The following is a 14,272-nucleotide window of genomic DNA, read 5'->3' on the forward strand; positions in this document are numbered from 1 at the left end:
TTAATGCTGAATGCAAAATGTGCACTTTAACAGGTATAGTTCTCTGAATTTATAATTGATATAAAATTTGAGAACTTAGTTCGTGTTCAGAGCTGATAAGCTCATTTTTGTGAAATACTTCATTTAAAGTGTTTATTATGTTATCTGTTTAAGTGATAAGTAGTTCTCAGTCGGTTATGCAATTTTGTGGCATAATATTCCAAATAAAAGCAAGCACTTACTGAGAAGTTAACCCCCATCACTTTTGAGTTTTTACCAGACTATATGTGTATTCCAAGTACAAAATGCAGACAGTGTTGGAAGTATTTTAGTGTGAATCCATGGTGTTTCACCGCATGGTTAGCAATTTTGCAGCTTGCTGTAGTGCCATTAGAATGCCTTACTTCTATCCGAAAGACAACCTTGAAGAAGTTCGGGGGTTTTGGTAAGTGGAGGTGAAAAGGTAAGCTGCTTTATTATTATTTTTCTGGTATTATTGTCAATTCTTTGGACAGCGGCCGGAGAAAACTGCTGAAAAAGGAGGCGGATCAATGGTTTTTTTTCTTCCCCTTACAGTTCAGTTGTGTTGTTTAAAAGCCCGGCCCACTGAAGTGTAACAGATTAAAATAGGCAATCCATAACCGATGAGTGCCAACTGAACTTTTCCATATATAAAGAAGAAAAATGGTCACAGATAGATGGAAGCTCTGAGGGGAACTGGTTCGTTATTGAGGTTAGAGAGCTTGTTTAATATTGGGAATGTGCTCAGTGTCCATGCAAACTTGAGCTTTCAAACTGAGGGAAAAGCCCATGTTTTTATGGAACTGGCACTTGCCAGGATATTCGTTTTCTTGTGAAGCATGTGGCCAGAATAAAGCCATGTGTGGAAAGTTCCCATAATCAGCGCAACTGTCAAAAAGACAATGAACAAAAGACAACCCAGGTAAGAAGTTCTGCTGGATCATATGCATTAGAGAGATGAAAGAATAGAAGTTTTAAAACTTTAATAAATACACAGTGAAGACCTGACATGAATGTCATGCAGAATCTATTTAAGCACCACATGTAATTGGTACAATAATGCATTTTAAAGGTAGCATCCATTTATTTGCAAAAAAGCACTTTTGAAATTATGGTATGCAGACATAACTAAGACTAACTGGAAGTTATTCTGATATACCCATGACCTTTATGGAATCCAAACAAACCAATATGAGTCTTACTTTCTTAGATCTCCTCTGCTGACGGGGTAGAAAGAACTGGCCTAGCAGATGAGATACTGGGTCAAGATAAATTCCTGCCTGAAAATGAGGAGGTCACTTAAACTTGCTCTGCAACTCCTCATGTGCAAAGCTGTGATAAAGTGTTATTATCCTGACCCCACAGATAATGACCAAAAGTTGCATAAATATAGGCTAATGTGTTCTGATGGTAAACAGGGAACCTCAGGTACCCCCAAGCAACTGATGGGCTGCTGGGCAGGCGTTGTGGGACTTACCGTCTGAATGTGGTTGGTTTCCTTTTGGTTTTGGGGGAGGCTCCTATATTATTTAGCCTGCAATTTAGAGTATTTGTTTATGTACTGCCTTTCCCTTCAAAGCATTTCATACGTAAGCCAAGTTTATCTGTGTAGAGGTGTACAGCCCTCTGCAGAATGCAAGTGAAGTCCGTAGCAGTACAGATATTTTAAATGAGTTGAACACAACATTGAAGTTTGAAGATGTTTTTTCTAAACAGAACCCATACAACAGATTGGACATGTTTACATTCAAATTACTGTTCCACATTGAAATGATAACAGTTTGAGAGCAGCCTGCTCTTACCAAATGAACTACTGATTCAGTAATAATTTGAGAGAGTGCATCATCTTCTGAATCATCGTATCCTCCGGTGCCACAGGAGGGTTACATAGCAATACAGTCTCACTTTGTTTACTTTTGAGATTTCATGAACTGATTAGTTACTTTATTAAAAGGTAAAAGCAGGTACATAGAAGTTCTTCTTCCAAGCCAGAAATGCAATTTTAGATGTGTAATAAACTGATTTGTTCCTCTGTACTTAAATGAAGATCTCAATTTACCCTTGGGTTTAAAAATTTGGCTTGCCATATTCAGATACCATGTACCACTTTGTAAAAAGATGGCTTCAGAAAACCCTCTCTCTTCCAGGAACAGTGTGTTCCTTTCTGTTGTCTGATGAAGAAATACTATTCCTAAGAAATAATATTCCAGGTACATAAGGTTTCTTCTTAAAAAAATAGAAGTATGTGCTTTTATAAGAGCAGCATGTGCCCACGATGGTTTAATAATACAATTTCATATTGCACAGTACTCCTGCAGTTTTTTTCTTCCACAGAAAAGTAGTTTCACAACTGGTAGCAGAAGTCAAATTGTGTAGAGATTGCCCATTACTGATATCCAGGAAGCGGTAACTTCTGTCCTTCCTTTGCTTCAAAAAAGGTGTAAGAGAGGGTGATCAAATCAACTTTAGCCATTTTAGGGTCCTCTACAAATTCTGGATCAATGTAGAAAAAGACAGGCATGTCCACTTCCTCTTGAGGATTGAGCCGCTGTTCTTCAAAACAAAAACACTGCATGGAGGAGGAAAAACAAACACACCACAACAATTAAACAACAGCTATGGTAAACTTTACCAAAATGAAAGCCTTAGCTTTTACAATCAACTCCTATTCTCCTGTTCCCTGTACATCCCTAAACTCCTGGGATGGAGCAGTAAGACAGCAATTCTGTTCCTCTTGTGTTACAGGAAAAAAAAAAGCTTTTATTAAAGTGTCTAAATCTGCAACTTGGCCAGGCTACTTCACATCATTACCACCTGTGCTCGAAGTCAGGTGTATTAAATATCATGTATTTGGGAGCCACTGTAACAGCAGGTACTGCAGCTTGGTATGAAGGCAGTATGGGTAAGAATGAACTGATGCACCATCACTTTAAAAAATCAAGTTATTTTCTTAAAACATTATAATATAAAGAACACTATTCAATATGAAAATTGTAAAAGTTAATGTATAGATAACTATTTTCATTCATGTAAACAAAAAGGAAATCTTTGCTTTGTTCACACTTACTTGTATTTTATTGAAATACTGCCCTGCTTCAAAGGGTATTACATTGTAGGTAGAGATTCCAATTATTGGCTTGTCAGTAGGATTCTTTGCTTTATAAAATGCCAGTGCAGTCTCTCCTGGTACCACCTGTATAAAGCAATTGCATAGTGATTTTTAATACACTGCAGCCTTCCACACCTCAAACAGAGTTCTTTGTATGCTAGCTACAACTAGTTCATTTTCTCTTTTGCTGTTTCAGGCTGCTTACTTCAGAATTATTTTCCTTATAGACAATTCAACCCTATTCAAAAGTAAAAGCACCAATACTGTTATATGTGTGCATTTTTAATATTACCCAGTTTGCCACTGAGACTTCTATTATTCTCAGTGTAGCAGCATACAGTGCTTTTCTAATATGTCACCCTCACTGAGAAGAAGTTTCTTCTCATATTTAAGTGGAACCTCCTGTGTTCCAGTTTGTACCCATTGCCCCTCGTCCTGTCATTGGTTGTCACCGAGAAGAGCCTGGCTCCATCCTCACAACACACCCTTTACATACTTATACACATTAATAAGGTTGCCCCTCAGTCTCCTCTTTTCCAAGCTAAAGAGATCCAGCTTCCCTCTGCCTTTCCTCATAAGGGAGATGCTCCACCCCTATATATATTTAGTATATATGCACATTTTTATGGTGTATATACAATTCTGAACTGGAAGTACTGCAGAACCAGGTGCCCCCAGTGGGGTGTTTTTCCAGCTCAGGGCCCAGACTCGCAAATCGGGATCAAGGTGACTGAAGCGGGGGAGGCGGAACCCGGTGCTGCCCCGTCCGGGTGTGCGCGGTTCCACTCACAAAGATCTCGCTCTGCTGGGGCCTGAAGTTCCACTGCAGGCTGGAGTGCACGTCCGCGTTGAAAGTCACCCTGATGACCCGCTCCCTCACCGGCTTCATGCGCTCGATCTGCTCCGAGCTGTGCCCGGTGCCCGTCGTCCCGCCCAGGCCCGTGGTCTGTGGGAAGGGAAAGGCGGTGAAGGGGCCGCGCCGCCCGTTCCAGCGGCCGGGAAGGGGCCGCGGGGCTCCCGCGTACCTGGCAGTAGAGACGGTAGAGCGGCACGGCGGCGTACGACATGCCCACCATGCCCACGGCGGCGGCGGCGATGTAGGCCAGTGCCGAGCGGTTCCGGCGCCGCCACTCTTCCTCCTGCCCGCGGGTGAAGGGGTTGGAGCTCCGCAGCCCGCGGGCCCCCCGCGCGGCCGGCGCTCGCCCGCCCGCCCAGAGCCCGTACCCAGCCGTCCCCTCTGGCCGCGGGGGTGCCCACCCTCCGGTACGGCACGGCCGGAGGGGAAGGGCCCGGCTCAGCGCCAGCGCCCAGAGGGGACCCGGCCCCCCGGAGAGCCGCAGGCCCGCGCAGCGCGCCCAGCCCCGCCCGCACAGCCCCATCCCGGCGGCCGCTGCCGGCACCGGCCGGGGCGCGGAGGAGCGCGGTTCTTCTCGCGAGAGGCGGCGGGTGAGTCCGGGCACCGCCTCCTCCCGCTGCTGCGGGGCTGCTGAGGGGGGAGCGGGGCGGCCCCGCCTTATCCCCTGCCCGGCGCCCGGTCGCCGGTTTGAGGGGCTGCCGTGTGCGCCGCGTTCCCGGGGAGGCGGCCGGGCTTGGGCTGCGGGGGCGGGGCGGGCAGCCCTCGCCCGTCGCTCACCCCTCAGAGCGGCGCTGAGGCGCAGGGGGGATCCCTCCAGACCCCGCCGGTTGTCTGTCCCTCCCCACCAAGACCGCTCGGGCGGTAGTTTGCGCATCGAGGTAACTGTCGCAGCCCTTGAGGGCGGCGGGTTTTTGCACTCTCGGAGCCGCCCCCGCACCGCCGTGCACCCAGCCGGCTTTGTCCGAGCGGTGCCGGGAGCACCGAGAAGTCCGCCAGGAGCGGGTTAACCGGGGCAGGCGCGGCGGGAGGGGCGATTATCCGCTGTGAGCACCTCAGCGGGGCTGGGGCGGGGGACGAGCGCCCTGGCGAGGTGATGGACGCCGGGACCTCCCTGGCCGGTTCCTTTGGGGCTGGGAGCGCAAGACCAAGCGCTGGAAAGTCTCCTTTGTGCCCCCGTTCCTCTTCTTTCAACGCCGCGCTGCTGCGGATAGCGAGCGGGCTTCGTCCCTTTGTGTTGCTGCCGGGCTCTCTGTATTGCGGACACTAACAACGATGATTATTTTGTCCCTAGTGGTGCTTTGATTCCTGGTCAGTTTCCTCTCTTTGTGTACGGGTTTGTTTTTGTTCAGGCACAAATATTGACATGTTACAAAGTGGAAACTTTCACTGTTTGTAAACAGCAATAAGTTCAGGTCAGGCAAATTCACAGCTGCAATCTCTTCATGGGACGGGTCCCATACACTGTAGCAAACTTTGCTGTAGCGGTGCTTGAATTTATTGCTTTAGAGCATCTCTCGTGATGGGAATCACACAGTGACTTTGCCAGCTCCTGGTACTGCTTCATTTTCCATATAGACGTGTTGGATAAGAGAACCATAAAGCCTGGAGCAAATCAATATAGTGGTGTTTCCCTTGTATTCAGATGACATTATTTTTCATCCTTTAATAAGAGATGTGAAAACGCTTACTGCAAGAAAATATATGGTATTCCAAAGAAAATTTAGCAATTTTTTTAATGCAGAAATACAGACTTGCAGGAATTGCTCACTGTGCTTTGTGGAGGCTGATGCTGGGGAGCCTGCTTCATTTTAGCCCAGGTTTGTAGTGTTCCCCTGATACCATTAGCACCTGTGGCCTTTTTTTGCCTGTGCATTGTTTGAAGAGTTCCTTGTCTCCCTTTTACCGAGTCTTAGAAGTAATATCTTTTTCTGGTTTGTGGCCATGTCAGGGTTTAGCTGTACAGCTTACGAGGTCAGGAAGATTTGCTACTGATACAAACAGATATTTTTGCATTAGTGCTTTTGCCATAATTTTTCAAATGCTGGTAGTACTTTTATGATTGTGTTTCTTATGGACTTGTCATATGCACTAGTAATAATACAACGCAAATTAATGTTTTTTGCTATGTTAGTAGTACATAACCTTATTTTGCGTGCCTTTTGGCCTATGTCATACATACTTCACATGACAACTCTGTATACACCAAATACTAGACAATAAGTTAAAAAACATGAAATGAGACACAAAACACCTTATGTTCAAATCAGCATTCCCTTCCACAATAACCTTTGCTGAAAGAAAAGTAGAGATTATTTTTGCCTTCAGCAGTTAACATTACTTTATCCTGGAATTGTAATCTCACTTCATTTTTTAGAAGACTTAAATTACAAGGGGTTCAGGTTTACTCCTGATTCCTCACTCATAAGAGGATGTTAGGCTGCTGGATGTTTAGTATAATGTACTGCTAAATCTGAGTTGTTATCTGCTTACTATTTTCAGCAATGAAGGGTATCTGTTTTATCATGATAATTCTCCTTTCTCACTTGATTTTAGCTGGTCAGTAATAAATAGGAATTGCTGTCAGGGTCTGAAAATAAACATAGCCATGTAAATTTCAAAAAGTGGTTTCTCCTTTTTTACAGAAGTTGTTACCTTGGTTACGACCCAGTGCTTCATGTTTCAGAATTCTTCATTTTGAACTTGTATTAAAATAGTGCACCTAAGAAGATGTGCAGTACAGATCCCCTAACAAATCCAGATAAAAAGTAAGTAATTTTCCCCACGCATGCAGAAATACAACAATTACTGGATTGCAATGTGAAAATCACTACTGTTTCATTAGTAGGATCTTGTCTTGATGAAGTCGTAAAGAAAAATAACTTTGATATTGAAACAGTCTGAAGCAACTTTGTAGACAAACTGATATCAACGCCAATTTACACATAAAGGGAAGAAATAGCTCTTAAGCTTTTCATTAAGTTAATCAGCACTTGGTTTGGACTGGTTCTGTAGAGATGAAACTCTGTGTAGAAACTCCTTAATGTTTCTGTGACTGTGAAAATGTATATAGCAAATTAACTCCTTGCATATATATGGTAACTACAGTAACATAAGACACTTTGTACAGTTTATGTATTATAATGCATTACTTATTGAGAATACTACCTCCACATGCCTTTAATGTTATGCTTTGGAACCATCTTATTTTTTACCAATGCTATGGGATATATAATGATAATTATATTCCTTCTATAAACTATAATGTTATCCATTTAAATGCTAAAAGTTGGATCAGATTCTAAATGGCAAACTTGGAACCAGTCATGATTGAAAATCGTGACTCCAGACCCTGCTAAGTGACCATGGCAACACTGTCATCAAAACCATAATTAAAACCAGGCACAGACAGCTCTGGTTGGACTATCGTGTTTCCTGTGCTTAGGCAGCAGAATACAGCAAATAGTATTCAAAAGTACTGTCAAACAATTTAGCATAGATCTTGGATTATGCCACTTCACAAATAACTTGATTTTTTTTTGGAAAAACAAACCGCAAAACATTAAAAATTGCTTGCTTTTTACTGGAATATGAAGAAGCAAACACTTCACTTGTCTGATGGAAATGCAGGGTATGTGATACAAAGACACATCTTTAAAACAGCTATGGTTTGCTAGATTCATGTGGAAAGTATATTATGTGAATAGTTACCAGATCACTGTATTTCAAAGGCAATTTTTCGCCTAAGAGATGAACATGAAAGGTGCCTATAACTGCTCTTTATCTACGTGATGGTAGAAAACTATCATTTTCTATACTTTTTTTTTTTTTAATCTAGGAGACAGTATCAATGCACAATGTTCCAAGAATGTGCTTATTATATGTAAATTGAGGTTTACCTAACCTTTAAATAACAGCTTTCTTCTCTACACACGGGGTTAGCCTCAAACCATTCATGCTTCTCCACAATTACAATGTTGCTCAGGCCTTTTTTTCATGTTTAACAGTTGCCATATAATGACATATGTTTTCTTCTAATCTTTATGACCTAATCAGCAAAATGTATTTTAAATAATTAGTGATTTTGGGTAGATCAGAATTAATTGTCTGTTGATGCTGTATGATACCACGTTCTTTTGGCTGTGGTCCTTAGTATCATCATGAATTTTTACCTTTTAGGGTTAGTGAACCTGAAAGGCTACAGTTGTATAATGGACTTGAATAGGATGTTTGTAAAAGACCTTTGTTTTATTTTTAACCAAAAGATCTTGTGCATCTTGCTCCCAAAGATTCTGCATATCTTTTTGTAATCTGCTAAATTGTCCTGTAATCCATCTCAGTTGCTAAAGCATTACAAAATTTCCTTTGGGAAAGGTGAGGTCATAATAATGTTGCCAGAAGAGAATAGTTATCTAGCTGTTTGAAAAAGAATCTTAGTTTGTTTGCTGCATAAAATAATACATGACGCATTTTGAAAATTTATTTACTGATAGTAGGTTTTATGGGGTTTTAAGTTATAGCATTTCTAGATCTTTCTGGAAGTAATGAGTAATTTGTGTTCCTCTGAGTACGTTCTTGAGAGGCGGAGACCTTGCAGAAGAAGCAATAATGCCATTTTTCTAGGAGACTATTAGAAACATTAAAAGCAGCAGAGCAGCAGAATTTTAAGGTAAAGGGGGTTAGAAGCCTTGAGGATGAGTTCAGGAAGCTGAACAACACATAGTTCACTTGGAAGAAGGGGTGGAGGAGCAATTGTTTGAACAAGTGATGTATTCTTGATAATAACTAATAAAAAGGTGTGGGAACAATAAGAAACTCAACACTAGTTTGTATCTACTTAAATTGCTGGGAAGTTTGTCGTTCCTGGTCTAATAAAAATCATCCTTTCACTCATTAATAATGGAAATGCGTAGCCTTGAGTCATACTTTTAATTGGGGGTGTGGTGTGTTTGCATTTCTGTTGCAGAAAACATGACACTGGAAACTAACCATATTGGTCTGAGTGGTTTGTTTTGACAAATATTCCTGATACTGATACAAGTTGAATTTAGCTGATGTTCAGGACAATTTTTTGGAGAAAGGCTCTTTTCATTTTATCTTCTATAACCTCACCTGGAGCAAACCTAATTGATACGATGCATAAAATATTAACAGCTTTTCTTTCATTGGACTGGAATGCCAGTAACACCTGCAGGGTTAAACCAATTGAGGAAAAAAACTACAAAGGGCCACATTTTCATCACAGAATGCATGTGAGCAACTCAAATGATGCCAGTGGAGCTCTCCCACTTCGGGAACTGGGGAGGCTGTGGCACATTCCCACTTCCACCACTGATTTGCTCCTGAATGTGTGGTGGGTCTGTTTACCCTTCTGTGTGTGGATTGCTCTACAGCCCGACCTCTGTATGCATGAACTCTCCATAGCACTTTGCCTATAAGCAAAGCGATCCCCTCCATGGAACAATGACGTGCTAATGAAACCGCAGTCACTACAACTTTAAAAAAACCCAAGAGATAAGCGTGTGCATTCCCCCCCAGCCAAGCTGTCCTGCTCGGCGGCTCTAGACGCTGACAGATGCTGTCTGGTCACAGAGTGACTCCCTGCTAGAGAGGATTCACCTTTCTGCTTAAACAAAGCCCTCGGTGAACACAGGATATTAAGTTTTCATTTTAAACTGTCATCTTTTAAAGCTCTTTCAGAAAGAAGGGGAGAAATAGGAGTGCATCTTCTGATGCACGCCTGGAAGAAAATAGCATTTAATCAAACTGATGTCAGAAGCTCTGAACTTCTGAAAATATGTGTATCTGTGCAAGACCATGCCTTGTTTCAGAAAAGAATCTTGCCTCTGGGAACAGTGGTATAGTTTTTACTTTTTCAACTACATTATTAGCAGTGTAATGACATAAATTCACCATTTTTATTTACTTTCACATAAAACACAGGTGTGTCAGTTTCCACTTCTAGAGAAAATATATAACCCAAATTCCGTGTTAAGGTTTGACTGTTGCATATCGAAAGACTGAAAATGAAATTGAAGCACGACAGAAGTCAGTAGTACCATGGCTGAGAATGCATATAGCGTAATGGCATTTGTTTCATTAATGCTTTCAGTCTGCTTTGTTGGCTTTCCCTTTTGTCCATAATCCAGTCTGCTAGGACAATTGCTTTAGAAAGGTCATGAGTTATTGCTTTTGACCTTGTTTGGAGGGAACGTGTAAATAAATTATCAGAAGAACATGAGAAAATAAGTTTATATTATTATTTCACTTGCCTTTGACTGCTAGATATAGATTGTAGAGCAGTAAATCAAAGTGATTTTTCCCTCCTTTGCGTTTATCGGTCTTTAAAGTTTCCAAGAATTGCTATTTCAAACAGGAAAAGTAAACGTTACCTTGATAGGTGAATTAGTCCATGTGACGCAGAGGGTTTCAGAGCAGATTAAGCAGGCAGACACTCATCTTGAGCTCTGTCTGTTTGGGTTTGGTTTTAGTTAGGGGCAGAAATCGTCCTGCATGGCACATTTATCCAGCTGAATAGGAAACCTCCAGTGTGTTTTGGTTGTGCTGTCTTTGCTGCCGTACTGAAGAATGTCCTTGCTCTCACCAGGAGATGAAGATGAACCCGAGCGTTTTGATGGCCTTTCTCTCTTATACTGGTATGCTTAACCATTAGGTTCAGACAGCATTTTCCTAGTCTGTAATTGAGAAAAGTACTCTAAAGGTAATTTAAAAACTATTAGACATTTTCAGCTTCTTTTCTTTAGCAGTTAGTTTATAGCGTAGATTTTTGTTGAAGTGTCAAGTAATATGTTTTCTGTGAGGGAAAGGTATTATTCTAGATATATCTAGATAAATATTGTGTTTGTGCACATGGATGACTAATAATTTCTCAGGAATACACTTCACAAGAATATCCAGAGCCAAGTGTTCTGTTAAGTAAAGCTGTTGAACTTGCTTGTGTATGGGGCTAAAAAGTAATAGAAAAAGAAGTATGAAAGGCTTCATTTTAATTGCCTTTACTGGCACATCTACACAAAATTATATGCACTTAGTTTATTAGCATTCCAGGACTGCAGTTGGAATATTGAGTTGAGGATCTTAGCATAGCAAACTTATTATACATTTTGTAGTCTTGCCTGTTTATTTTATCTGTTGCCTCACATCTTCTCTTCTCGGGGTGCTAAAAGCTCGCTCGCAAGTATTTCTGCATGAATTCTGGAGGAATGAGCAGTGACATCTGATTATTTAATTTGCATATTTTTCTACAAAGAACATTGAAATTATTTTATGTTACTGCTGCCAATTGGTTTAGAAGCTCCTTTCCTTATTTGTACTGTTGAGCATATTTCAAATGTTTTGGGGGGAGTGTTCTAACACTTCATGAATATTAAATAATGATAACATGAAATAACTGTTGGATGGGTGCTAAATCCAGTCATTTTTATAGTGAAACTGTTAAAGCCCTGTTTATTTGATTAGAACTATGAGAAGTAGCTTGAAGTTCCATTTCTAAGTGTCATAGGAGAAAAATTAACACTGAAAGTCAGCAAGATGTGGTATGCTAAACAAATTTGGGGCATTTGAAGATCGTTGTCTTTACTTTTTATGTGATAAAGTGATTTTAAACCACATGTATTGGAGGGATTTAGTATTTAGAGGATACACATAACTAAATGCCTTGTAAAGGTGCCTGTTCTATGTGTCAGTTTTTCTAATCATGGGTGGCAACTCTATGATAATTTCACTGTTTCAGAGGTATCTTCTTCCTCTCCATTGCAAATTATTAGTTTGTATTTTCTCTGTATCCTCTGTCAGAATCCATTTGATGTCATTAGGATCTCTTTTTTGCAGTATCACCTGTTACTTGTAGAACTGTAGGTCCTTTCCTGTTAAGTGTTCTGTGCCCAGATTTGACCACATTTCATGATCTTTTTGTGTGGTAGTACATAAATAGGTTTTACCATTGCTGGTGAACTCTGAACTTCAGACTTAAAGTTTGAGATTTGATCTTTTAAGACTTCACAAAAGTAAACTTCTGTGCGGGGTTGAAATAACGTTTGTTCTTGCTTTTTGTTTATTTTAATAAAAAACTGCTGTGTGAAAAGTGTGGAGAGCATGGCAGAGCAAGAAACAGACCAGTAGCAGCAAAAGGCAAGACAGAAGAAGAATATAATAATTTTCTACTTATTTTAAAGAACAGTGTAGTTTGTTTTAGTTTTCAGAGATGGATACAAATCAGGACAGGCCTGTAAAGAACATGACTAGGATGTTGTCTTTCAGCTTCAAAACAATTTAAATTCATGGGATGGTTGAAAGGACAGTACTAGTAATTAATGCAAAATACTCTGCTGTTGTCACATAGAAGTAGTTCATTGAAAATGTTTTAGTAGAGAAGCAGCAGAGTCATGGATTTATTCCTCCTTTCAGCCTGGGGTTAAGAAGCAGTTGGGTTCACTTTTAGCCTTCCCAAGTGTGTCCTGTGCTGGGTTACGTGGCAGCAAGGCCACGTGCAGTCTCAGCAGCGCCCAAATACACTCACTGAGTTTCGTCGTTTCTTTTTGGCCTATGAAACAAATCCTGCAAGAAATACTAAAATGAAAATGATGACATGTTTGAAGCATAGGCTCCGTGTTTGTTTCTAAAGGTGAATTATTAGCTCTGTTCTTATGGCCAGCCTTTCTCAAGCAAAGGCTAATTTTGCAAATACTTGGGAGTTTGAGGTTGTGGAACAAACTGTTGCTTTTCAGAGCAAGTGCTTTTCTCTTGATAGAAATGACGTGTACTCTGGCTTTTGCAGAAATACCCTGTTTCAGGCGTGGACTTCACGCTGTGTGCTGGATTTGGTTGCGTGGGAGGATTTGGGTCACTGTGTCCTCCACTTTGATCTTCTTTTCCCCTCTGCTAATGAATTCTAGTTGTTCCATTTCACTTTAACATCATGATCTAGAAAATGCAACTCACTGTCCAATATAGAACAATATGTAGGTCAAAGCAGACAATCCTGAGTGATGCTTCTGCTTTTTCCTAGAAGGGATCTGGTGAGTCTTCTCCAAATATGGTACAGTGGAGGACAAAGGAGCTATGGTGCAACTTAGATATTTTATTTAATAAGAATTCATCTAAATTAAAATAAAACATGGTAAAAGGTAATTTGATTTATAGTAATTCTTAATACCTTGCATTCTCAGAGCAGTATGCTGGTCGTGTATCCAATGTAACTCTAAATTTAGGTTTCAAAACTCTAATTTGAGTTTCTATTCTTCCTTAATTCTTTACCATTATCAACCACCTCCAAAATACTCAGCTGCCTTTAGGCAATTTCAGGTGCCATCCTGGTATGTTGCCTTGGGGTGGGAGGATGCACAGGGGAGCAGGCAATGGAGTTTGGAAAGAAGCCTTTTTTAAAACAGAGAAAGGTAACAATGTTGATCAAAGAAATAAGCAACTGTAGGGAAAATATTATGTTCATAAATAACCACAAAGTTATATGTTCAATATCACAGAATCCCAGAATGTCAGGGATTGGAAGGAACCTCAAAAGCTCATCCAGTGCAATCCCCCCATGGAGCAGGAACACCCAGATGAGGTTACACAGGAAGGTGTCCAGGCGGGTTGGAATGTCTGCAGAGAAGGAGACTCCACAACCTCCCTGGGCAGCCTGGGCCAGGCTCTGGCACCCTCACTGAAAAGAAGTTCCTTCTCAAATTTAAGTGGAACCTTTTGTGTTCCAGTTTGAACCCATTACCCCTTGTCCTACCATTGGTTGTCACTGAGAAGAGCCTGGCTCCATCCTCCTGACACTCACCCTTTAGATATCTGTAAACATGAATGAGGTCACCCCTCATTCTCCTCTTCTCCAGCTCCAGAGCCCCAGCTCCCTCAGCCTTTCCTCACACGGGAGATGCTCCACTCCCTTCAGCATCTTTGTTGCCCTGCACTGGACTCTCTCCAGCAGTTCCCTGTCCTGCTGGAACTGAGGGGCCACAACTGGACACAATATTCCAGATGTAGTCTCCCCAGGGCAGAGTAGAGGGGCAGGAGAACCTCTCTGACCTACCAACCACCCCCTTCTAATACACCCCAGGTACCATTGGCCTTCCTGGCCACAAGGACCCAGTGCTGGCTCATGGTCATCCTGCTGTCCCCAGCACCCCCAGGTCCCTTTCCCCTACACTGCTGTCTAATAGGTCATTCCCCAACTTATGCTGGAACCTGGGGTAACTGAGTACTTCATCGGATATGCTAGTAAATATTTTTGTACGCAGTGCCTTAGCTGTGGTTTTGGTTTATTACCTGGTCTAAGATATTAT

At 41.6% G+C, this 14,272-nt stretch overlaps 2 protein-coding genes across 2 annotated transcripts in view; one reads left to right on the forward strand and one right to left on the reverse strand.

Annotated features, from left to right (window-relative positions):
- Nucleotides 1-2,386: 2,386 nt before the first annotated feature.
- Nucleotides 2,387-4,488, reverse strand: COX11 (cytochrome c oxidase copper chaperone COX11; the record flags this gene model as incomplete). Its single annotated transcript, XM_080356460.1, has 4 exons — nucleotides 2,387-2,569; nucleotides 3,068-3,193; nucleotides 3,900-4,055; nucleotides 4,135-4,488. 4 exons carry the CDS (start codon nucleotides 4,486-4,488, stop codon nucleotides 2,387-2,389), a joined length of 819 nt encoding a protein of 272 aa, XP_080212586.1.
- Nucleotides 4,489-10,550: 6,062 nt separating this feature from the next.
- The window catches only part of STXBP4 (syntaxin binding protein 4), a gene marked incomplete at both ends in the record, with an annotated part of 57,801 nt that continues 54,079 nt past the window's right edge, over nucleotides 10,551-14,272 (forward strand). The window contains one exon of the mRNA XM_080356555.1: nucleotides 10,551-10,618. Coding sequence (XP_080212681.1) covers nucleotides 10,551-10,618 — 68 coding nt within the window. The remainder of the gene's footprint in view (nucleotides 10,619-14,272) is intronic.

Source organism: Nesoenas mayeri (genome assembly GCF_963082525.1).
Source record: "Nesoenas mayeri genome assembly, chromosome: 19".
Taxonomy (NCBI): Eukaryota; Metazoa; Chordata; class Aves; order Columbiformes; family Columbidae; genus Nesoenas; species Nesoenas mayeri.